General features: G+C 38.5%; 1 protein-coding gene and 2 long non-coding RNA genes across 6 annotated transcripts; 1 reads left to right on the top strand and 2 right to left on the bottom strand.

The window, feature by feature from the left end:
• Positions 1–5,920: 5,920 nt before the first annotated feature.
• LOC149827170 (uncharacterized) lies at positions 5,921–8,232 on the bottom strand. The gene is made up of 2 exons (XM_090019194.1): positions 7,754–8,232; positions 5,921–6,131 (listed from the first exon to the last, which is right to left on the bottom strand). Exons 1-2 carry the CDS (start codon positions 8,087–8,089, stop codon positions 6,045–6,047), a joined length of 423 nt encoding a protein of 140 aa, XP_089875320.1. The 5' UTR covers positions 8,090–8,232; the 3' UTR covers positions 5,921–6,044.
• Positions 8,233–8,612: 380 nt separating this feature from the next.
• LOC149827169 (uncharacterized) lies at positions 8,613–9,102 on the bottom strand. The gene is made up of 3 exons (XR_016434858.1): positions 9,013–9,102; positions 8,804–8,933; positions 8,613–8,719 (listed from the first exon to the last, which is right to left on the bottom strand). It is a non-coding gene; the product is annotated as an uncharacterized LOC149827169 (long non-coding RNA).
• Positions 9,103–22,790: 13,688 nt separating this feature from the next.
• Positions 22,791–25,006, top strand: LOC149827168 (uncharacterized). Of its 4 annotated transcripts, none has more exons than XR_016434855.1 (3): positions 22,791–22,828; positions 24,556–24,626; positions 24,731–25,006. It is a non-coding gene; the product is annotated as an uncharacterized LOC149827168 (long non-coding RNA). The 4 variants fall into 4 exon arrangements; XR_016434854.1 differs by lacking the exon at positions 22,791–22,828 and adding an exon at positions 23,627–23,794; XR_016434853.1 differs by lacking the exon at positions 22,791–22,828 and adding an exon at positions 24,371–24,459 and having other exon boundaries at positions 24,731–25,005.
• The last annotated feature ends 1,616 nt before the right edge of the window (positions 25,007–26,622 follow it).

The raw sequence follows: 26,622 nt of genomic DNA, 5'->3' as shown, positions 1-26,622 counted from the left end.
TCCAAGAACAACCAGTGGATATTTCATTGGTTATCCAGAAAGATCAAAAGGGTACCAATTTTATTGCCTATCTCACTCCCCACAGATTGTTGAAATGGATAAGAAAAAATTCCTAGAAGATGATTCAATATGATTAAGTGCACTTCAAAACCTTGGTTTTAAGGAAGTACAGGATCCAGTTTTGTCACCTGTTAAGGAAAACACCGAAAGATATCACATTATTATTTCTAATGATGATGTGGTTGATCATTCAGTTGTTAATGCATAAATTCAAAATGAACCTATTGTGGATAATGCGGAAGAGCACGAATAGAATGATCAAGTTCAATCTAAGCCTGAAGAACGACATGTTTGGAGATCCATAAGGATTGGGAGATTTGCCATACATCCTGATTATGTGGTGTACCTTCAGGAGCCTGGTGATTTCATAGATATGGATGATGACCCGTTGACTTTTATAAAAGTTGTGGAAAGCAAACAATCTACATACTGGATAAAAGCCATGAAAGAAGAATTAGACTCTATGGCTAAAAATCAAATGTGAGATCTTATCAAGTTACTTAAGAGAGTAAAGTCCGTAGGGTATAAATGAGTCTTTAAGACTAAGAAGGACTCCAAAGGTAACATAGAGAGACATAAAGCATGATTGGTTGCTAAAGGATTCACCTAGATGGAGGGCATTAACTATAATGAAATGTTTTCTCCTGTCTTAACTAAAGAGTCAATGATGATAATTTTGTTTTTAATTAGTAGCTCATTATGACTTAGAGCTACATCAGATGGATGTGAAAACAACGTTCCTCAACGGGGATCTGAATGAAGAGGTATACATGGACCAACCTCTTGGTTTCTCTGAAAATGATCATTTAGTTTGCAAGCTCAACAAATCAATATATGGACTTAAATAGGCCTCTCGACAGTAATATATTAAATTTTCTAAGTCATTGTGACTTTCGGGTTTACAGAAAACATTGTTGATCAATGTATATACCTTAAAGAAAGTGGGAGTAAGTTCATTATATTGATGTTGTATGTGGATGACATTTTACTTGCAACCAACAATATAAAGTTACTTTCAGAGACAAAATATTTTCTTGCATCACTTTTTGATAAGAAAGATATGAGTGAGGCTACTTATATTTTTGGCATTAAGATCCGTCGAGACAAAGCAAAAGGTTTTCTAGGCCTCTCTCAGAAATCCTATATAGATAAGGTATTAAAGCGATATGGGATGGAGAATTATTTTTCTAGTTCAACACCCATTTCAAAAGGTGACAAGCTGAGCCTAAAGGATTGTCCACAGGATGATATTGACAAAACATAGATGAGTGCTTATCCATATGCATAAGTTGTTGGCTGCTTGCAGTACGTGCAAACATGTTCTCGACCAGATATTTCTTTTGCAATAGAGGTACTTGACAGAATTCATAGTATTATACGAGACTACTTCGCAGGCTATATGGTTAAAGAACTTCATATCACAGTTAAAGGTGGTCGATTCTATTAAGAAGCCACTGAGAGTCTACTGTGATAATGAAGTTGTAGTGTCCTTTTCAAATAACAATAAAAGTACTACGTCATGTAAGCATATGAAATTGAAGTATTTTGTTGTTAAAGAAAGGACAAAGAATCATTTAGTGCATATTGTTAATGTTGGTACTAAAGAGATGATCGTTGATCCTCTTACTAAAGGGCTAGCACTGAGATTATATTTTGAACATGTAATGAGGATGAGATTGTTAAACTCTCTTTGATATATGCATATAAATAAAGCGATCACTTTTAGTTCTTGATTCTCATTATGGTTATTGTTAATCTCATAAGGATTAGAGATTCAACTAAGAACCTATAAAATAGATTATAAAGTCCAACTATTCATCAAGTTATTCTCATAAGGTTTTCTGGTTAAAGGGTTTATCGTCGAGACAAGTGGGAGAATGTTGGGATAAACCACTACGTTGGTGGTGGTTACCCACGATGTGGATAACGCTTTCCCAATGAGAGGTATTCCTTCTGTTAAACCAGCATAAAATCAAGAAGCAAAGTTACACAACTGTTCTCATTTTGTGCCTATAAAAGAGGGTTTCATGAGCAACCCCAATATGGTGAAAAAGAGTAAGATAAAATAAGCATCCTGGATTCAGCAAAGGGAATAGGTCTATTCACCGGCTGCCTAAGAAAGCCTGTGCTTGTGGTGACTGTAGCCCGACTGAGCAGAGAACCCCGTTCGTCTTCAACTGCCATATCTTCCTCTGTTTCAGCTGACCTTTGTTTTTTGGCAAGCGCAGCTGCCCGTCAATGGCTGCCTCAGGTACGTAGTCCGCCCTTGTATTTTTGTTGTGTTTAACAGAGTAGTGTTCTGTGTTTTTTGTCTTTATGCAGGGCCATCGCCATTCAGGAAAGGCGATGCGTTTGTCGGACCAGCGACCCAACGGACAGAAGTTTCAATCCTTACTTAGATATGAACAAAAAATAATTTTCTTAGAAGAAGCTTTCACGACCCAAAAATTAGCAGATATTTTGGATCCAATTTAATGGGACCTCAGGGTCAACCATATTGGGCCTTGTATGGTCTTGGTTTGCATGGCAGTTCCCATATTGGGCCTTGTATGGTTTTTGCTTCATAAATTATGACCGAGTTAAACCTGTACACATTATCTGCCCATTTTTTTAACAAGTTGATGGGACGCTATGGATTTGAAACCAGGGGAGTGGCATTCAACCCATCATGTACGGTACGACCGAAAAGGAAGTATGTTGTTGATTTCATTTATGATTCTTGTCAAACATCATGTACAGCCTAATGAAATGAAACAGCCGGTGCAGGTCGCTTTCCACCATCATTATATAAGCAATAATATATCCCATCGTTCGTTTGGAGCTTGTTCTAAAAATAAGTGAGCTTTGCTCCTGGTACACGTAAACAAGTCAACCATGAATAGGTAGTCCATTAGAGTTTATATTATGTATATTATATTTTTTATACTTTGAACACAAAAAATAGTTTTTACCGGAGTGGGTGAGTCTTTAGTCTGTTCAAATCTCACCATTTACATTTCTTTGAAAAACACCTTTAAAAAAAATTATAAATGTGTTCAGCTCGAGCCAATCTTTGCTCAAACTCAACTGGAGCAGGACCCAGGTGGTTGGGATGAATTAAATTTTAAGAAATCATGGAAATGGAACTTACCAAATACTATACCAGTTTCCACACCGGTAACTGCTCTGATCTCCTTATCAATATTCTTTCAGTTTTTATTTTACCCTTTTCATAAAATTTGCACAAGCCTCCCAACATTTTAAATGTTTTGTGAACTTTCAAATGATTAAAATCAATTTAAGGATATACACATATATTTGTAGAGAGCTTTCTAACATTTGCGGAAATTTTTTGAGTGATTAAGATCAATGCGAGGAGATTCACATATAATTTTCACAAAGCGCCTGATATTTGTATAAATTTCTTGTTCAAAGAGATTCACATATAATTTGTGCAAACGTTTTGACATTCACTCAAATCTCGTGTAAGCCTTCCAAATGTTAAAATCAAATTAAAAAAAATTGCATGATATTTGTACGGACCTCTTGACAGTTGCACAAATTTCTTGTAAACCTTCTCTCTTTGAAATGTTGGGTCTTACGTGAATTTTTGTCATTTTATTTTCATTGTTTCTTATTTGAAATAGGCTCACAAGGAAACCTATGTTCATGTATGGCGACTTGTCATTTCCCCCTTTTCCCTCATGCTTGAAATGGGCTTTTTATTGCTAATTTTTATTTTTTATTAAAAAAGGTGAATCGAGGTGCACCTTTTGATGCCTTTGAATGTTTTTTTTGTTTTTTCTTAGTATTGTTGTCATTTTTGTCTCAGCCTTAGCTCATCTATCCTAAATCTTATAAAAGCAAAAGTGATGCCAATAGGTGTCAAAATTTAGATGCTTGATCACTTTTTTCAATGTTGTTTAGGAAAAATAATTAAAAATTTGTATGGTTATTTTTGTGTATGGTTTTCAAAACAAAATAGTGTTACATGGCACATAGTAATTTTTTCAAAAATTAAATAGTTACCGTTTATAATTTTGAAATGGATGAGAACCCCTATCTCTCTCAATATCCATGTTACAGGATAAATTGAGGAAACGTGTGAGATCCTATTTATTTTTCTCCTAAATTATTTCTATGCCTAGCATTTTTTTTATCTATGACATTTTTTTTATCTAGGAAGAAAAAGAAAAAGAAGAAGAAGCACAACCAACCAGTGGAATCGAAAAATTATCTTTATAGATTGATGCTATTTACATTGTAGAATTTCTTTATGAGGAAAAAAAAGGTGCAGCAACTCCCAACCATGAATGAGCAACTTAGTTGTGAACTCTCTTTGTTTTTTTTTCAACAACAAATTATGAATGATTTGAGACAATTGAACTGAATTACTCGAGCTCAAGTTACCATGATCTGCACAGCAGGCCCACCAAAGCAACATGAACCCACAAGGGCTCTAACATCTGGCTAGGTGGCTCAGCTTAAGGCATTCAAGTTGAAGGATGTTATAAGTTCGACACCCCCGGTGTATGTCGTTGTCTTATGGCCAAAAATAGTAGGCTCCCTAGCAGGCAAGAGAGAGAGAGAGAGAGAGAAAGAGAGAGAGAGAGAGAGAGAGAGAGAGAGAGCATTCACCATTCAACATTACCAAAATACATCCAACAAAATATTGGATGGGAGAGAAACAACAGAGAAAATATAAGAGCAAAACAGCCACAATCTATATGGTGATTGTGCATAGTGCAGAGTACAAGCAGATCAACCCCTCCCCCTACGTAATTTAAGAGCCAGATACACATCAGACATGACCCGTTGTGGAAGCCTTCCGCAAGAGAGAGAGAGAGAGAGAGGCGTGGACGGGTGCCTAAGCGAAGCAGTATCTCTGTTACGCTTTCTCTTGTACGGGAATTGTCCCCCTATGGAAGAAAATTTGACACCAATTATATTTATATATTCTATAAAAGGGACGTCTTCCTAAAAAGTTTGACATAAAATGTTTCCTTTTTTTTATTAAGAAAGAGAGACGATGCGAGTTCTTTTAATATTTATTGTGGTCGTCGAGTTTTTTAATCTGCCATCTTAAATTAGATGCTAATTATGTCATGTAAATGCCAATGGGCGCTCTTTTTGTCTGGTAGGAGCAGCTAGTTCACGTCACCTTATGTTGGGACGTTGCAGGTTCAAAATCCAATGGTATAGTTGTATAACTAGTAGGGGTAGGGATCTGCATAACCCCAGCTTGCCTTTCAAAAAAAATGTCATGTAAACTTGCGATATAATCACAGAAAATAGTGATAATCCCAGATTTTTAAAACCAGGAAACATTTTGAAAATCGTGATATTATCGGTAATATTGTTCTTATTAACAATATTTGTTACTGTATTTCCAAACAAAGATAAAAAAAGTCCTTTGTTTTTCATCTTTTATGGATATGCCACTACAACAAAGCAGTAGATTAGCGACGACCACATTCCGTCGCTAATCCGTCGCTAATCCGTCGCTAACATGGTTAGCGACGGATTAGCGACAACGCGGCGACAGTATGCTTACGTCGCGAATATTTCGACGCTAACTGGCGACGGAATAATTCCGTCGCCAAGTCCGTCGCTAATTGCGACGGAATAACGAGTGCTATATTCCGTCGCCAATCCGCCGGTACTAAACGGCGACCACGGCGTGACGACAGATTTAATTCCGTCGCTAAGCCGTCGCTAGATTAATATGAATAGCGACGGAATCATCCGTCGCTAATCCGTCGCAAAAACGAAAAAAAATAAAAAAAAAATTATTTAAAAATTAATTACCGAGAACTGTACAATTTATATTTCCTGTATAATTTATATTTCCTGTAAATAAAAAACAAACCACACAAAAAAATTCATATAACAAGTATCTATAATAATTAATCGTTCCACCTTAAAACTAAGAAGTTTAATTATTTACAATTCAACAATTACAATTAGGAAAAATAAAAAAAATAGAACTTCTTCAACACAGTCCTCTAATCATCGCCAAGATTTTGTGCGTCTTCTTGTTCATTGTCTTTATCTGTCCCTTCAGCTCCACTACCCTGATTATCGCTAGCAGCCTACACAAGAAAAGAACAGTCAGTATTGATAAACAAAATATAATGAAATAAATTACACACTATATGTGATTCTATCATGTGCTCATGTGTGATCTAAGGCAATAAAAAAACTCTATATGTGATTCTATCATGCTCATATGTGTGCTAAGGCAGTCAAAAAATTGAATATGTGATTATAGCATGTTCATATGTGTTGTAAGGCATATAAAAAAACTCTATATGTGATTCTACCATGCTCAGATGTGCTTTAAGGCAGGCAAAAAACTATATATGTGATTCGATCATGCTCGTATGTGTGCTAAGGCAGTCAAAAAATTGAATATGTGAATATAGCATGCTCATATGTGCTCTAAGGCAGGCAAAGCCAAAAATTTTATATGTGATTCTATCATAAATGATATATAACATGTTCATATGTGTTCTAAGGCAGTTAAAAAACTCTATATGTTATTATAGCATGCTCATATGTGTGCTAAGGCAGTCAAAAAACAGAATATGTGATTATAATATGCTCATATGTGTTCTTAGGCAGTAAAAAAACTGAATATGTGATTATAGCATGCTTATGTGTTCTAATGCAATCAAAAAAACTTTATATGTGATTCCATCATGCTCATATGTGCTCTAAGACAGATAAAAAGTTAAATATATATATATATGTGATTCTATCATGCTCATATGTGTGCTAAGGCAGTCAAAAAATTGAATATGTGATTGTAGCATGTTCATATGTGTTCTAAGGCATATAAAAAAACTCTATATGTGATTCTACCATGCTCAGATGTGCTTTAAGGCAGGCAAAAAACTATATATGTGGTTTGATCATGCTCGTATGTGTGCTAAGGCAGTCAAAAAATTGAATATGTGAATATAGCATGCTCATATGTGCTCTAAGGCAGGCAAAGCCAAAAATTTTATATGTGATTCTATCATAAATGATATATAACATGTTCATATGTGTTCTAAGGCAGTTAAAAAACTCTATATGTTATTATAGCATGCTCATATGTGTGCTAAGGCAGTAAAAAAACAGAATATGTGATTATAATATGCTCATATGTGTTCTTAGGCAGTAAAAAAACTGAATATGTGATTATAGCATGCTTATGTGTTCTAATGCAATCAAAAAAACTTTATATGTGATTCCATCATGCTCATATGTGCTCTAAGACAGACAAAAAGTTAAATATATATATATATGTGATTCTATCATGCTCATATGTGTGCTAAGGCAGTCAAAAAATTGAATATGTGATTATAGCATGTTCATATGTGTTGTAAGGCATATAAAAAAACTCTATATGTGATTCTACCATGCTCAGATGTGCTTTAAGGCAGGCAAAAAACTATATATGTGATTCGATCATGCTCGTATGTGTGCTAAGGCAGTCAAAAAATTGAATATGTGAATATAGCATGCTCATATGTGCTCTAAGGCAGGCAAAGCAACTTTATATGTGATTCTATCATGCTCATATGTGTGCTAAGGCAGTAAAAAAATTGAATATGTGATTATAGCATGTTCATATGTGTTCTAAGGCATCTAGAAAAACTCTATATGTGATTCTACCATGCTCAGATGTGCTTTAAGACAGTCAAAAAAACTATATATGTGATTATACCTGAGAGGGACCTGGAACCGAAGATCCCCTATCCTGAACAGCGGCCTTGATCTCATTTCTGAGAAAGGGGGCGACGGTGTATTGGAAGTAGTTATTCAGTGATTCATTAATGATCTCGCGTACATCATCACCGGAAAGAATAGTCGGCTGCTTGGAGCTTATGTCGGCGCAAGAAGTCGGTGAGCCGTAACTGGAAGAACCAATAACTGGTGAAGTGTTCATATTACTCCCAAACCCGAACACGCGACCTTTTTTGGGTTCACCTGCTGCAGTCACCCATGCTGTAGGATCAAATGATGGATGCTGAGTAGCGTCTTCGCCATATCGCTCTACCATCTGTTGCTCATATGCCTCCTACAAAATAATGTTTAAAGTATTCATTAATAATTAATGATAACATTATGATGACTTGCATATATATTGCAATGATTATTAATAGAATTAATACATACCGTTGTCGTTCTCGCCTTCTCTGATACGAAGACTCTCGTGGTCTTCCGTTTATGTGTTTCTACAAACACATCCTTATATGGTACACTGCCTCCTTTTTCTGCTTCCTGCAAAGTTAAATGACAAAAGATTTAGTACACAAATTTGCAACAATACTTATAAAATTAATATTATATATTGATGAGTTACCATTTTCTTTAGGTGGCTCCCAAATGTCTTAGATCCACCTGTGTGTAGATGGGCTTCGGGCATCTTCGATCGATTTTGTGAAGCCTTCGCAGAGCGATTTTTAAATGCATCTCCCGCCCACATATCGCACATTTCATCCCAGTAATCTCTCATGATAGTAATAGGACCATGGCCCTTCCACAGTAATGGATCATCTACTACGTCAGATGCTTTTTTTGCTGCAGTCTTCATAGTGTGCAGCATGTCTGCAAATCGATTGGCAGCCACCTTCTGCCACACCTTCCTTGCATCATTTTCTTCCACCGTAGTTGCAAAGCGATTCGAAGCCTACAAATATTTTCAGAAAGTTAGTAGACATTGCTTAAATAAATTAAATATGAAACACATTAACTATGAGGAACAACTGTATACCATGAATGAGGACCACAATCTGTCTAACACCTCCTTTGGGTACTCTTTCCATTGAGCAACTGGTCCTGGTAGGTGTTGAAGAAGTGAATTCCTAATCTCCCGTACTACTTCTTGTGGCTCAAACCTCGTGCTGCACATGAATTGTTACACAGTAAATATCAATATAAAATATTTAAAAGATATGCAATAATTGAAAACAAAATACTTACGGTCGATTATCGATATACACTATTCGAATGAGTCTTCTTGTGCCAGCCTGAGAAGACCCTGTTTCCTGTGTTGGCTGTTGACTTGTGCGATCAACTGGTGTAGGTGGGTCGTGTACAGGCGCAACATCATCTGTAAAAAAATACACACCAAGTTCTCAGAATATGCATTTGAACTAATCAAGCATCTAATTAGTTATATGATATACCTATCACAGGAGCCCGTGAAGATGAAGGTTGAGCCTGGCTACTACTGGATGAGCGACCACTATAACCTTCACGAACCATATTCTAACAAATAACATATGTCATACAATACATTCAAATAATTCACATCAAGTATTACAATGCATTCAAGTCATTCACATCAAGCATTGCAATGCATTCAAATAATTCAAATCATTGACATCAAGTATTGCACTAATTCAAATCATTCGTTAATTGCATAAATTATAATACATTCAGATAATTGAAATCATTCACATCAAGTATTACAATGCATTCGAATCATTCGTATCAAGTATTACAATACATTGAAATAAAATTTTTAATCATTCACACCAAGTATTGCAATACAACTCACATCAAGTATTACAATGCATTTAAATAGAGGTTTGTAGTATAAGATTTTGCTCACTAGCTTGAGAATTCTTCATCGTCACTAGTTTGACTTTCTTCTTCTTCTTCTTCTTCTTCTTCTTCTTCTTCTTCTTCTTCTTCTTCTTCATTGTTTGCCCATCCACTTGGTACATCATTTGGATCACATTCCTCTATGAATGTTTCATCAGCCAATGGAGATATGACATGCATATCATGCGCAACATCGTGACCATAAGCGAAGTCACAGACATCATCTGATTGATAGTAATCCATGTCTTCAGCTAACTCATCTTCCTGTAACTGATCATACTCGGGGTATAGTTTGGATTTCACCTTGCAAACTGCCCACCATTCATTTCTATTTGACTTTTTTATACTCGGATATGAAGTATAATAAACTTGTTGAGCTTGCGAAGCTAATATGAATGGTTCATATGTTCCAAACCTGGATTTATGATTCACCTCCACAATGCCTGAAGCTTTGTCGAGTCTTGTTGCAGTTGGATCAAACCAATGACACTTGAATACCGTAACCCTATTATTCATACCTAAGTAAGTCAACTCCATTATTTCCTCTATAACACCGTAGTAATCATGTTCATTTTCACCGTAGCTGCTACCCTTGACACACACGCCACTATTTATCGTTGATTTGTTTATACCGTAGTCTTTTGTATGGAATCGATAACCATTTACGATATACCCGTTGTAGCATTGCACAACTTTGGTCGGACCATTTTCTAAATCACATATTCCTTGATCTTTAACATCACTGTGGCGAACCTACGCACAGACATAAACAATTATTGTGATCACGATCAATTAAGTAACTTAGTGTTGTTTATAAGTACAAAATTTATGTTAGCTTCTTTACCAACTGTTTTAACCACTCCACAAACTTAGTTTCACGTTCTTTTTGTACTTCTGCATTAGTGAGATGTGAAACTTTGCTTTGCAACTCCAGATCAAATCGTCTGCAAACCACAAATACTTATATTACCGAGCCATGTATCCACATATAGAACATAAAAGGATTTATAATTGAGTTGCATATACATATACTTACTCGATGTATGGGTCGATCGCTGAACAATTAAAAAGAATATAGATGTGTGCTGCATCTTGCTCTCGATCTGTCAATAGCCTTGATCGGCAACTACCAAATGCATGCCCAAGTCGTTGAAATATCGACAGCTTGTCAGCTACAGTTACTTGTTCTCCATCATCGTTACGGGGCGGGCATGTGTAACGTGTTGAAATATGAGGTTCGAAGTACATAGATGAGAAATTTGAAATCTCTTCTAAAGTGTACGCCTCACAAATAGAGCCTTCTACTCTTGCTTTATTACGAACCTTTTTTTTTAGGTCGAACATGCATCTGACAAGAATATACATTTCAAATTTTAAATATCTGTCATTAAAGAGACAAATATAAAAAAACATATACCTTTCAAATGGGTACATCCATCGATATTGCACAGGGCCACCAACCCTTAGTTCATATGGCAAATGTATGATCAAATGTTCCATAACATCGAAAAATGCTGGCGTAAATATCTTTTCTAACAGACAAACAGTGGTGATGACAGAGTCCTCGAGATTCTTTACATCTGATACAATGACCTCCGATGCGCACAATGTTCTGAAAAATCCGCTCAACTCAGACAATACCCCCCATATAGGTTTGTCTAACATATCATGGAATGCTAGGGGTATCAATCGTTGCATAAAGATATGACAATCATGGCTCTTCAACCCATATAACTGTCCATCGTCAATCTTCACAGCCCGAGCAATGTTAGAGACATATCCATCTGGAAATCTCAGTTGTTTCAACCATTGACATACATGTTTTATTTGATCAGGTCCGAGCACGTACTTCGCCTTTGGTTTCAGTACTTTGCCATTATACTCTTTGAGTTCCAATTCTGGTCTTTTACATATTAATTTTAAATCCATATGGGCCTTCGGATTATCCTTCGTTTTTCCTTTAATATTCATTACTGTATTGAACACATTATCAAACACATTTTTCTCTACATGCATCACATCCAAATTATGTCGTATCAATAGGGTCGGCCAATACGGTAGTTCCCAAAAAATAGATTTTTTCGTCCAATTGTGTTCCTTCCCAAATCCACAGAAGGGTGTAGGACTGCGGGCATCTGTTAATACATCTGGAAAGTATCGCAATCTTCTTAAAATCTCTATGCCAGACAATCTTGAGGATGGACCTTCCATTTCAGTTGTGCCTGCTGTAAATGCATTCTTTTGACGTCAGAACGGATGATCGCTGGGTAGAAATCGACGATGGCAATCAAACCAGCAAGGCTTCCTTCCATGCCTCAATCTAAAAGCTTTGGAATCCTCCATGCAGTACGGACAAGCCAACCTCCCATGTGTGCTCCAACCAGATAACATACCATATGCAGGGAAGTCACTGATTGTCCATAGAACAGCGGCCTTCATGTTGAAATTTTGTTTTTTGTGGGCATCATACGTGGTAACACCGTCATCCCACAGTACTTTTAATTCATCAATCAATGGCCTTAGATATACATCAAGATTTTGGCCAGGTAAGGTCGGACCAGGGATCAACAGAGACAAGAAAAGATTTGGACGTTTCATACACAAGCTTGGTGGAAGGTTGTATGGAGTTACAAATACTGGCCAGCATGAGTATGGAGTTGATCTACCCCCAAATGGATTAAATCCATCTGTACATAGACCGAGTCTAACATTTCGCACTTCCATTGCGAAGTTCTGATGAGTACGATCAAAGTGCTTCCAAGCTTCAGCGTCAACAGGATGCGTGATCTTGTTTTCATCGTGTCGAACTTTATTTGCATGCCATCTCATGTGTTTAGCTGTCTTTGAAGACATATACAATCGCTGCAATCTAGGAGTGATAGGAAAGTAGCAGAGCGACTTGTATGAAACTTCCTTTGATCTCGTGCTACCATTGCCTCTTGTCTTTGGCTTGAACCGAGGATGCCCACATGACGGGCATGATATGTCATTTTTCTGCTCCTTGAAATACAACATGCAGTGATTTGGACAAGCATCAATCTTTTTGTAACCCATACCTAGAGCGTTGACCATAACTTTCGCACGATAGAAATTTTGTGGCAATTTCTCATCTTTAGGCAACATACTCTTCACAATCATGCACAAACGGTCAAAACATGATTGACTCAAATTATACTCGGACTTCAAATTCATTAGTTGAAGAACTGCAGACAAGATAGTGTGACTCTCACAACCGTTCCAAAGTGGCTCATCAGCATCTTTAAGTAAATCATAAAATCTACTAGCTGCATCGTTTGGTGATTCTTCATCTACGGCAGTTCTTACATCACTAGAACTCATAGCAGAACCCAGTTCTGTTCCTGCAGCATCAAATATCAAATTCGTATATGGATTATCGTGCACCACATTCACCCGTGCATCAAAATCGTTTCTAAATTCTTCTCCATGAAACGTCCAGTTCTGATAATCACTCACAAAACCCTTCCTGTATAGGTGATGTCTAACGCCATGAGGTTCTACAAATCGATTATTCTTACAAATCTTGCAGGGACACCTAATCCGACCTGTGGGATCTACCGTACTGACACTCGCCGTTGCAAATTCAATAAAACTGTCGACACCATCCATATATTCATGCGATAACTCATTGTCCACTATCCTACGGTACATCCATTCACGGTTTGCAGTCATTCTGTCGTATGATGTTACGAATAGTATCCTAACGAATTAAGAAAAAAACAATCAGAATGCTACGATGAAGAAAATATCAAATTTATCATGCAATATACTATGTCAAACAATAACAAGAATTTTGATGCATGCATTGATAACTTAATATTTTCATGTGCAAACTATTAATGACATGATACAATCATTTGAAGCATGCTTTTATTATAAAATTTCACATGGAAGTCAAAATCAAATTGAAAGTAACTACATGCAAGCATGGATACAATTACATCAAACATTGCAATACATCATAATCATTCATATCAAATAAATGGCAAACATGTACCTGCAGCAAACACACTTCAATATCTCACTAACTACTACCATGCTTAGCATGGACTCCGTACTCCAAAAATAAGAACACTTCCATATTTCTACATTAAAATCATGCTCAGCATGATCTCCGAACTCCAACAAAGCAGTCCTAGATATCAACAACTAAGTGAGTGTGTGAACAATAAAGTGCTGCATTCAATAAATTAAATAACATGTGATACGTTTGCATCACTTACTCACCACGGGTATTTACCCGATTTGCATTGTTTTTGTCATTTACTTACCACAGGTGGCCGAGCACGAGTTGGTTCCGTTGAAAAATCTGCACAAAAACAAAACAAATTAAGTAACAAACTAACTAATCATGAAACAAGATGAAACACTAACTAAAAAAATTAAAACAAATTAAAACAACTCTAACTAATTGAAAGAAGAGAAAAGAAAAATAGTATATATGTTAAGCCAAATCTAACTAGAAGATGCTAATTTAACAAACCAGCTATAACATGTTGAACCAGTCGACTAACATAAAGTCATAGACAATTTCTAATCTGAACTACTTAGCAAAGGAATAGTAAATCAATCAATTAGTTTACTAGAAAAGATGTGAACTCCGTTTAACCACCACTATCATAAAGAATTCAAATAGCCCTAATCTAACTAACTGATTGTGAGAACATTAAATACCAATCTATCTAAGAAAAATATAATTATAAAAGACTAATAGATTGAAATAGTCTAACTAACCAGATTTCAAGAAAACAAATTGAAGTAAAACTAACTACCAGTAGACATTAACAAACTAACAAATTGATAAAAATTTATGAACTACTCTAACTAGAACAAACTAACAAATTGATAAAAATTTATGAAATACTCTAACTAACCACAGTTGATTAAATCTCAACCTAGCCAGTTGATTTCGATTTGAATTTTTTTTTTATAATTAATTTTTTTTTTGAATTTTAAATCTCAACCTAGCCAGTTAAACCACCTGCCTTTCCGGCAGGGAAGGGGGTTAAACCCCCTGCCGTGCCTTTACGGCAGGGGGGGTCGACCCCCTGCGTTTTCGGCAGGGGGTCGACCCCCCATGCCTTTCCGGCAGGGGGTCGACCACCCCTGCCGGAAACGCAGGGGGTCGACCCCCCATGCCTTTCCGGCAGGGGGTCGACCCCCCCTGCCGGAAAGCACGGGGAGCGGCGGCTGGCGAGGTCGCCGGCGCAGTCGACAGCAGAGAGGGGGAGACCTGGAGCGAATCGCCGGCAAAGGGGAGGATCGTCGGTCGTCGGCGGCTGAGGACGCCGGTTGCGAGTCGCCGGCGAAGGGGAGACAACACCTCCCGGCAGCAGCCACAGGGAGGAACAGCAGGGAGGAGGAAGAGGTCGGCGGCGGGTCGCCGATGCTCGGGGTCCCTGGCGCAGCCGCTAGCCAAGCAGGGAGGTCGGCAGCGAGGATAGTCGGCGAGGCGGCGGCGGCCGGACGGTGGCGAGAGCCGACGGGCGGCGGGAGGGAGAGGGCGGCGGGCGGGAGCAATACAGCGAAACAGGAAAAAGAGAAAGAGGGATGGGATTAGGGATTTACGCGATATTTAGCGACGGCTTAGCGACGGAAATATTCCGTCGCTAAGCCGTCGCTAAATCAAAATACAAAAACCGCGACGGAATATATTCTGTCGCTACTCCGTCGCTAATTAGCGACGGATTAGCGACGACAGAGTTCCCTCTCTAAATCCATCGCTAAAATGGTGTTCTTGTAATAAAAAGTAGCGACAAAAAATTTAGTCGCTAATCCGTCGCTAAGTAGCGACAGATTAGCGATAAAATTTGTTTCCTCGCTAATCCGTCGCTAATTAGCGACAGATTCTATCTCTAGCTAATCTGTCGCTAATTAGCGACGGAAAAAATCCGTCGCTAATTTCCGTCGCTAATTAACAATTTTCTTGTAGTGTGCAAGCTGGTGTTAAGCAGACCTTTCTTTTTCCTCTTTCTATGGATAGGGAGTTAGGCAGACGCCTACCAGTTCATAAAATCAAGACAAAAGACACTGCATTTACAAATTAACAGTATATGAGACCCAGTCAAGGGTTTATCCTTTCAAATATGGCTAGAAGCAACCACAATAATAGCTACATATCTGAAATTCAAAGAATGACCGCAGACTTTGACAGTCCTATTAGTGAAAAGGACATGCTTATTATTGAATAGGGAACATGAGAATTTTATGGTTCAATTGAAACCCAGATCCTCGACAATCTACTCTATCGCAGCTAGCTAGAGGAGACCAGATCATATTTGTTTCATTACAAACTTGATGAATTTATGCTGATTAGTAACTAGCAGCAGGCTATACATTAACCGAAGCCGAAGGAAACCAATCTGGTGGCTCACAATCCATGATCCGAAGCATTGCCAAACATCTAGGTACATGATGGCTTTCCTTAAGAATCCACTTACATCAAAGTCTTGAAAAGTTTAGGAGGAAGACAATCACAGAGTTCTCCATTACCTCATGATTTGATCAACCCTCCAACACAATAGTGAACACCTTCACAACATCCCTTCTTCAAGATTCAACAATTTGTACTCTTATAAATTGTAAAGAATTTGTACAGGAGGAAACTGTAAAGAATGCTTCAAAATTTACTCGAAATAAGAATGTGTTATTATTTTTTCACTTTTTCTGTTGACATAATATTCTTCTTGCACAAGCTAGGTCTTTTTTCCTTTTCCCCCTAAATGATTAGAGCCACTAGGCTTATACTAATATTCAAATAGGTTCTTTTTGGTTAAAAATTTGCATATGAATTAGTTAATTCTAGCAATGCGGTAAGCCATGACGAACACACTTTATGAGGCAAGTCATATTCAGTTTCCTAAGGTCCTTCAAACTCAATCCACCCTTGTCGAGTAGCAAGGACATAGCATCCCAAGAGACAAGATTAGGATGTCTAGCTTGCCCAGATCCACAACAGATAAACCTTTTAAATTTGTTGTGCAATCTTTTTTCCACCTGGCAAGGTATTTCAAAAATCTACAATAAGTGGGAGGGTAATGTAATTAGCACATGTGATGGTACGCCCCGCCGCATATAGTGTCCGACATGAGAGGTTGTCTAGCTTCTTATTCACTCGATTTTCAACTTTTTACCAATGTTCCTTGAGAAAAACTAAGATCGGATCCTGCTAATCTCACCCAGCGTTTACAACCACAAACCCCACGCCTTGCTAATCTCACTCACTGTTTGACAGGATCCACTGTCCGAGAAACATCAATATACAAGGGGAGGCCCAAGTATTGTATCGGTAGGTAGGCCAACGGGCATCCGAAAATAGGAAGCAGATCAGGTCATGCTGAACATGGGAATTTTTATCTGCTTCCATAATAAGAGGAGCTGCCCTTGTGACTGTTTGGTTAGCATTGAACAAGATTACCTGATTTTTTTGCTCATTAATCTTGAGACCTGAAATGGCTGAAAAGAGCTGCAACAACACCCACATATTTTGCAAATTAGCTTCACCGAATATAAGAACATCATCAACATATAGTAAATCGCTGAATGCATAAAGTCTTGGAAGCAAAACACCCTTAAAGGCACCATTCTATGAAGTAGTCTCCAATATGCATGACCTTGCATAGCAAGGTCAAAAGGGAGAGGAGAAATGGGATCACCTTGTTTAAGGCCCCTTCTCTAATTTGAAAAAAGATCCTCTTTTTCCCATTTACACACACCGCAGCTGATGAAGATATAAGCACACACCTAATCCAATCAATCCATTTTTTATGAAATCCCATTTTGTGCAGGCAGAGTAGCATCCCCAACTGACTTAAAACAAAAGATTTTTCTAGATCAACTTGTAGAAGAAAAGCAGCACATTTAGACTGGTGAATAGAGTGATTGGGTTCCTGCACAATCAAAACGCATTCATGCAACCTCCTTCCCAATATAAATGCATATTGGTAAGGCAAAACAATTTTATGCAAACTGGCTTCAATCTCTCATACAGGGCTTTGGAAATTATTGTATACACTCCCTAACAAAGAAATCAGTCACAAGTGACCAATTTCATCAACCCCTCCCTCCTTAGGTATAAGAGTGCAAACTGATTTGCAAAGATTGGCATGCAAGCAAACTGGCTTCAATCTCTCAAATTGTATACACTCCCTAACAAAGAAATCAATCGCAAGTGACCAATATCATCAACCCCTCCCTCCTTAGGTATAAGAGTACAAATTGATTTGCAAAGATTGGCATGCGACTTAGAATGCGGAAAAAATCCATCAACAAGTAACTTAACAATTAAAAATTTCAATTTCCAACCCAAACACCACATCAACAGCTTGTAAACAAATCAAACACAGTTCTGAACAACAAGTTTCCCCCAGAATATTGACAATCATACAATATCAGAAATGCTAGAAACAAGTTGCAGAAAAATGTATTTGTTTGCAGCCAACAAATCCAATCTTCAATAGTAACACAGGTATTCACGATCCACTTGAGCAACAGAAATCGACATCTCCAACGTTCAGGATAAACACTCAAACAGTACCAAGCTTCAGCCTATGCTCACACACAGCAATACACAAAACACAATGCCTTCTTCCTTGTTGAACCATCAACCACCATGTCTAGTACATTCACATTCTCCTTTTTTCCAGAATTTTTTTCAAAACAAAACAAAGCTACTATCATGGTCGACCTCTCTTAGGGTTATTAAACCCTAAAGGAGAGGCATCATAATGGAGGAGGGGCTCTTCCCAAGTTGCTGCCCGCCATGACCAATCAGAAATCACTATTTGAAAATTGATATTCTTACCTTTTGACTTCTGAGTCAAACTGGAATTCAAATGAGGGGGTTATGGTTGTCCACGTAAAGTAGTGCAGCCTAGGGCTTAAGTGGTTTGGATCCTTTTTCAGATCCAAACAATAATATTAATTGGACTCGCACAAAAAAGAGTTTGAAAAAAATGATTTTCATAAAAAAAGAAAACTACCCTAAAACCCCGTACACCCTCTAGTACCACAAAAAAACCCTACAAGACACTAGAACTATCCAGATTCGTAGAATTCGATACCTAAAAAATAAAAATAAAATAAAAATAAAAAAACGTCTAATACAATTCCAAGCTTGCCAAAATAGAATCAAAATATCAAAATAGAAATATCGATAGACAGGGTTACTCTGAGGATCCAATTGAACTAAAAAAGTTCTGAATGAGATTGGATTGTTTCGGATAATGTTGTCCTAATCAGGTTTGGAGAGTTGAATTAGGATCCAACTCGTCTTCTGTGCTTTGATCATATGGATGCTCTACGTCACAATCACACTTGTACTTTTTTCATGTTTCACGAACCTTAAGAAAGTGTTGTGATTGTGATTTACAATAGCATGATCTTAAGAAAAAATCCAAGAACCAGTGTTGCAAACATACCATAAAATAAAAAATAATCATTTTTAAATTTCATGAACTTTTAGTGTTACAAATATTTTTTTACCAATTTAAAAGAAGTGCAAAGTGAGTGAGAAGTTTGAGAGGAAACTCATGGAGAATAAAAAAGGAATTGCGAGAGGAGTGTATAGAAAGCATGGAGGAAAGCATAGTCAAAGCATGTGAAAACCATAAAAAAGGCTGAAAATTTGATATTTTCATCAAACCTTTGGAAAGAAGAGACTTTATTTTGAAAAGATTTAGAAAAATATTTACCCCCATTAAATGCACACAAAAGCAACATACAAAACAAAAATTCTCAAGATGAAGTCCATTAAGCAACAAAGAAATTGAAGGGCAATTTCAATTTTTTGAATATCTTACTCTGCAGCCTTGAACTTTTTGAGGGCAATGATACGTTACATCAGTTGACAATTGTCATGAAAACTTGGTGTTGTACCATGAAATTGAGAAAAAATGAGGTATCTTTTAGAGTTGCTAGCAAAAGGTAGGTCCTTCAATTCCGTAGCTTGAGATTTCTCATTCATGCCAAGTTCATTGCAGGCGCATCACTACCAAAGACTTTAATAAATAACGGACCAGTAAAATTTACCCACCGAAGACTCACCATCAATGGAAGGCCGAGCCACCATAACCTCCATCGTAAGAGTCCTTTTCTCTTTTGCCGGAACCAATCTCACGACCCACTCACCTTATCTTCCTCGGTGCAAAGTGGGTAGGTTCTGATTGGCGTTGATGCCACCAAAGTGCAGTGAGCTCTGATGGGTAGACAACAATGGCAATGCATTGGCGACGAGTCTTTGGTGGGTTGCAACCAGAGGCCGACGCGTGGAAAGTGTTAAAGAAACGGTTGTGATTTTCCCGTGACATAGAAGTACCAGGGGCTCCGCTTGTCTGGTAGGAGCAGCTAGTGCACATCACCTTGTGTTGACGTTGCAGGTTCAAAACCCAATGGTATACTTGTATAACTGGTAGGGGGTGTCTGCCTAACCCCAGCTTGCCTTTCAAAAAAAAAAAAAAATACTATACATGGAAGCAAATTTCTGATGGTGATTGAAGGACAGCAAGTTTTTCTTATAGTAAACTGTAGCAGAACCCATGTTTAACCTATCCATGAGCTGGGTCCCCAAGACTCGGCTCTATTTAGCCTTTTACCTGAATCTCTCTCTGTTTGCTCTGTATTGTTATGGTTGATTGGTTTCTTTCGTAAAGCCCTTGTAATAGTTGAAGGACTAGAGTTAGGATTGGCGTGTTTGAGAACTAGTTTGTAAAACTCAGGCAGGTCCTTCGTAAGATTGCAAAAAATAAGCAGGGTATCCGTAAATAGTTTAAAGGCTGAGAGGGTATTTGTAAATTGTTCTTACTCCATTCAAACGACAAATGAACCGAGTGGCGGAGAGGGCTGAAAGATAGCCCGCAGATTAAGCAGATTTGATTAAGATGTTTCATTAAGACAATTGCACTGAACGTGCATCTGGTAAGATTCATGTGTTCGTCATGGATTACCTCATTGCTAGAATTAACTAATTCATATGCAAAATTTTAAACAAAAAGAACCTATTCGAATATTAATATAAGCCTAGTGGCTCTAATCATTTAGGAGGGAAGGAATAAAGGCGAAGCATGTGCAAGAAGAATATTATGTCAACAGAAAAAAGTGAAAATAATAACACATTCTTATTTCTAATAAAATTTTGAAGCATTCTTTACAGTTTCCAGTTGACAGGATTGGCTTATTTAAGACAAAAGGTTACGAATTAACCCTCACTTTTCTCAAACTTTCCCATCATCTTATTGGACTTGGGAATGGAAAAGTGTTTTTAACTAACAAAACTGCCTCACATTTCTGGTTATTTCGCTTTGACAAATTATCTTTTGGATGTATTTGATCATATCTGTTTCAGAACCGATTTAGATTCCAATACATACTATCCAATACCCATCATTTGTGTTGGATCCTTTTTGGGTACAAGTCGTAAATATGGCCCATTTGCACCGTGGACCTAGTCCAACTTTCTTTGGTTTCCCTTTATAATTCAAATAGTAGGAACCGAATTTGGGTGGGTGAGGCAAGTGGTTGTGCAAAGAAATTTTAAAGCCTGTGAGAGATTGGATGGAGCATGAATTTGGATCAGTTTATGATCAACCCTGATCCAATCTCAATGCCCATGTTGACCCTTGGTAGGTCGGTGGTGAACAACTTTCTGGCCGCCCTCTTCCAGCTCCCTTATAAGTTAAATATTCCAGAGACAGCCAACACAAGTTTCAAAGAGAACTAAGGAAAGGATTCACTCTCGCAGCTTTACACCAATCACCTTGTTGGCTGCAAAGCAATGGAGTTGCTCAAAGAATTCGTCAACTTCATTATCGCTGCTGTTATACTCGGTTGTCAGAGATTCATAAGAGTTGAAGAACATTCGGATGGAGCAGGTCCATCATCAACTCCTTCGCCCTCACCGCCCTCTCAAAGCAATGACGAGGCAGAGTTGGATGAACATTCGGAGAGGGTCATATCTCCAGGCGATCACTACAAGAAAAGCCCTGATTAGGGGCGGACATTTACGACGGATTTTTTTCATCGCTAATTAGCGACGAAACTAGCGAGAGAACATGATTCGTCGCCAATCTTTGAAATATTTTTGAAATTAGCGACGGCACGAATTTCATCGCAAATCCATCGCTAATTAGCGACAAACAATTTTTGTCGCAAAAACTGTAGCAACCTAACGGCGGATTTAGCGAGAAAAAATATTATGTCGCAAATTAGCGACGGATTTGCGATGGAATATTTTTCTCGCTAAATCCGTCGCTAATTTTCGATTAAATCTACCAAATTAGGGCATTAAATTTTCCCTCCTTCTGTCTCTCACTCGTTACGCTTAGGGTGCTTCCCCTCCCTCCTCTTCCTGGTTGACCCACGCCATCGTATGGCGACCAACGCCGGGACCAGCCGACGACGGTTACCTGCTCCCCGGCGACACACCTTCGGCGATGCATCTTAGGCAACACCCGGGCGACAGGTAAGGGGCTCATTTTACTTTTTTTTTTTTTTTAATGTTTGTCGCCAGAGCTGTCGGTAAAACGGTGATGCCGTCGGGCAGCCAGTGGCACTGGCAAGGCCACCGTCATCCACGACATTCTCGTCTTCCCGACGAGAAACCACCGGTCGGAACCACAACCCGACGGCCATGGGAACCAGAAAAGGGGAAAAGGGGGTTTTCAAAACCCTTTCCTGATTTTCTGTCGCTGGCAATCCGGCGGTCACACCCCCCACTGGTTGCTTCAGAGAAGCACTCCAACTGTTCGACAACATGCCTCAGCGGAATCTCATATCGTGGTCTTCAATCATTTCTGATTTTGCTTAACATGGTCGTGGAGAAGAAGCATTGTTACTCTTCTCTCGGTTCTAGGCAGCACACGAGAAGTCAAACCAGTTCATTTTAACCAGTCTTTTGCAGGCTTGTTCGAGGTTAGGCACAGTGGAAGAGGTTGCCTAGTTGCATGATTATGCAATGAAATCGGGTTACCATTCAGATGTCTTTGTGGGCACGGCTTTGATTGATGTTTACTCAAAGAATTGTTGCATTGAAGAAGTGCGATTGGTTTTTGATGAGTTGTCGGTGAAGAATGAAGTTAGTTGGACTTCAATTATTTCTAGATACTCACTTGTTGGAAAGAGTGGTTTCAATTAAACTATTCTGCCAGATGACGGAAACTGATGTTCAGCCTGATAGGTATGTCCTCTCTAGCGTGATTAGTGCTTGCTCACTTCTTTTATTGCTTCGTCATGGCAAATAAATTCACACTTATATTACAAGGAAACAATGTGATTTAGATGTTTTGGTAAATAATGTGCTTATTGATATATCTTCAAAGTGTGCACAATTGAGTATTGCACGTAAGTTATTCAATCATATGATTGTTAAGAATGTCATCTCATGGACTACAATGATCGCTGGTTACATGCATAATTCATTTCATTGGGATGCCCTACAGCTGTTTTCATTGATGAATGGATAGGGTTGGAGGCCAGATGGGTACACTTGCACATCTGTTCTGAATTCTTGTGGTGCGCTTGAGGCTTTCGGCTATGGTAAACAGATACATTGCTACACTATCAGGGCTAACGTTGAGCATGATGAATTTGTCAAGAATGGTCTTATTGACATGTACGCAAAATGCTATTCTGTAGCAGATGCGAGGAAAGTATTTGATACAATGGTTGATCACAATGTGGTTTCATTTAATGCAATGATTGAATGTTATGCTCAACGAGGTGAGCTTGAACCAGTGGTTGATCTTTTTAACGAGAGGAGGTGGACATCATTGAACCCGAGCTTGTTGACGTTTGTTAGTGTGCTGGGAGCATCAACATCATGCACAGCTGTATGGTTGAGCAAACATATCCATGCCCTCATCATCAAGGCATGAATGTCATTGGATATATTTTGCTGGAAGTGCTCTTGTCGATGTGTATTCCAAATCTTCCAGTGTAGATGATGCACGAACTGTGTTTGAAGAGATGCAGGAAAGAGATGTTGTAGTGTGGAAGGCTATGGTTTCTGGATATGCTCAAAATGCAAATGGAGAGGAGGCTCTCAAACTCCTCATAGAAATGCAGCATGAAGGAATGATTCCCAACGAGTTTACTTATGTGGCCGGCTTTATAACAGCTAGTCAATTAGCTTCTCTCTTACATGGTGCGCAGCTTCAAACTAGTTATTGTGCCTTTTTTGTTTGGCATGGCCTTTTAGTATTCTTTGTTTGAATTGGACATTGAGAGTGCCAACAAAACAAACAGGGAACGTTGCTTCCTTTCTTCTGAAATTTGGATTTTTATCTCTTGGTCTAAAATTTTATGACTTTATTAAGAGTGTTATTTCTGTTAGGATCAACTAGTTGGTTTTGTTGAAAGACAGGTAGTTCTTTTTTTTTTCCATCATTGACTTGTTTTCAGTTGCTAGTTCCATTAAAATAGGATGAAAAAAACAGCTACCTTCATACACCAATCATGAATTAGTTGAATTGTTTCCAAAGAGGGAGGGAGGGAGGGAGGGAGGGAGGGAGGGGGGTGGGTGGGAATTTTTCGACCTTATAAAGAAATTATTTATGTTTCATCTACCCACTTGATGAAACTTGTAGATACTTTGCTTATGAGCTATCATTTGATGGAAGCTATACTTTGAGGAGTTTTATGATGTCATACCATATGTTGAACATCTAAATCTTCTTATTCAAAATTCAGTCCTACAATCAACTGGGCTTGGAGTTTTTATCCCCTGAAAGCTTGCAAGAGTCTGTTAAGCTGTCACAAGAAATCCGCCATCTGCCAAAAGATCATGAAACCAAGAAGCATGCTTTGGAGGTTGTATCCTCAGACAGCTCGTATTATATTTTCTTTCTACTTGTTAACTTTGGAACTTTATTTGGTCATCTGTAATATTTTTCTCTTGTTGTTCAGGTGGAGAAAATGGCATTGTATGCTGCCAGTTGGGCTATAAGAGAAATTCAGAAGTTGGCACTTGATCCCAGGTTAGCAAGCACTTTCCTTTTCTGCATAAGCAAAAAAATAGACATATTTTGTTATGTTTTGCACGATGAAAAGTACTTAAAACAAGTTTTAATAAACATTTTAGGCTCAATTCTGATATCCAAATCGAAGACAGAAACCTTACATCTCTAGTTTCGGAGAACTTGGAAAAAATCACAAAGCAAAGACAAATCACATGCAGTTGGGCTTTCATTATTTGAGTTTGCTAATGCTTAACCTTATTGACAATGTATTATATGTAAGCTGATAATCATGATGGTATTTTGTAACATAGATTACTTACTGTTGATGTATGATATATTTCTTTATGTGGAAGTTATATTGGTGAGAAAATTAGCACAGTGCATGTGAAGTTGGCTTTTGATTTTGAAATCATGTTGTTGGTTTTATTGCTTTCCTTCAGCAAAAACATAGAAAATAAGCTGCGGCGGCGCACAAGGTGCATGAGGCGCATGCCTCGCCTTGAGGTGTGCCTCAAGGCGCATGAGGCGCATGCCTCAGGACTCTTTTTTTAATTTCTTTTAAAATTTTGTGACGGATTAGCGACGGATATTATTTGTCGCTAATTTTCAGCGATGATATGTTTTGCGACGGATTGTATTCCGTCGCAAATCCGTCGCTAACATGTCGACCAAAAGTTAGCGACGAAATTTATCTGGATATACTCCATCACAAATCCGTCGCTAATTAGCGATGGATTTGCGACGAAAATAAGTCATCACAAATCTGTCGCTAATTAGCGATGGATTTGCGACGAATAAATTTTATCAAAATTTAGCGACTAGAATTATGCGACGGACGATATACATCGCTAATCCGTTGCTAATTTGTCGCTAAAGACGTTAACGATGAAATTGGCGACGGATAGCGTCCGTCGCTATTTGGTGTTTTTCTTGTAGTGGATGAATCAGGTCCATCGTCAACTACTTCATCCTCACTGCCGTCTCAAAGCAATGATGGGGTAGGGTTCGATGTGTTTCTAAGCTTCAAGGGTGAAGATACACGCAACGGTTTCACTGGCCATCTCTTTGAAGCGTTAAAACGCCATGGCGTTCGCACCTTCATAGACAACAAGCATTTGGAGAAGGGCCAAAAGGTGACCGAGCTATTTCGGTACATCGATAGATCTAAGATCTGTGTGTCCATCTTCTCCAAGCATTACGCCGATTCAAAATGGTGCTTGAAAGAGATAAAGAAGATTGTTGAGTGCGGAAAGCTGACTGTTTCTGTGTTCTATGATGTAGAGCCAACCAATGTTCAGCATCAAAGTGGGCCTTTTGAATCATTGCTTTCTTACGACGTTTCAACAACCACACCAAAAGAATAAAAGGTTGGATCAAGGGGAGGTTCAAAAGTGGAAGAAGGCCCCTGAGAAAAACAAGGGAAGTTTTCGGATACAATCTGAGAGACACAAATGGGTCTCTACCTCAGTGGCACCGAGGGTCCTGGGCTTTGGAGTCTCGATGGCTTCTAGGGCTATGAGTTTTGTTTCTCATATTCTTGAGGTTTGCTCTGATCGGGTATGCTTGCTTCGGTCGTTGGCTCAGTTCTCGACGTGTGTAGTATTTATGGGGTATCTTATCTATGTCTGCTTGGTGATTTGACGTTGCCTAGTATACGCTACTTGCTCGAAGAGGGTCCTTCGTTCGTGGTGTCGATTATCAGTGATCATTGTTGCACCTCTCCGTTATGTCGAATTTCATGCAGTTTCATCCCTCCATCCCCTTTCTTCGCGGTTGTCGAGCCTCACTCATCTTCTACCACGCTGCATCCATTCGGGGAGTCAGGCTTCATTGGGCAAGATGTCTCTCCCATTCGACCATTGTCTTTGATGGTCGATCTGTATTCCCAGTGTAGAAATCTATCTTCCTTCTTGGGTTGTTCAGTGGACGTAGCAGCTCGACGTCTTTATCTCTCGCTCTCTCAATCGCAGTTTCACAGCATCTCTATCCTAATGAGGGTGTCGTTCACTGATAT

Source organism: Nuphar pumila, chromosome 10 (genome assembly GCF_984573655.1).
Source record: "Nuphar pumila chromosome 10, dmNupPumi1.hap1.1, whole genome shotgun sequence".
Classification (NCBI taxonomy): domain Eukaryota; kingdom Viridiplantae; phylum Streptophyta; class Magnoliopsida; order Nymphaeales; family Nymphaeaceae; genus Nuphar; species Nuphar pumila.
This window is presented reverse-complemented; position numbering and strand designations above follow the sequence as displayed.

What these genes read in the sequence shown, in the direction of transcription:
- LOC149827170 (XM_090019194.1), bottom strand. Translation starts at nt 8,089, where the DNA reads ATGGTAGAGCGATATGGCGAAGACGCTACTCAGCATCCATCATTTGAT. An exon ending in CGGTTCCAGGTCCCTCTCAG is followed by an intron (nt 6,132 to 7,753) that starts GTATAATCACAT and finishes TTTCTTGTGTAG; the next exon opens with GCTGCTAGCGATAATCAGGG.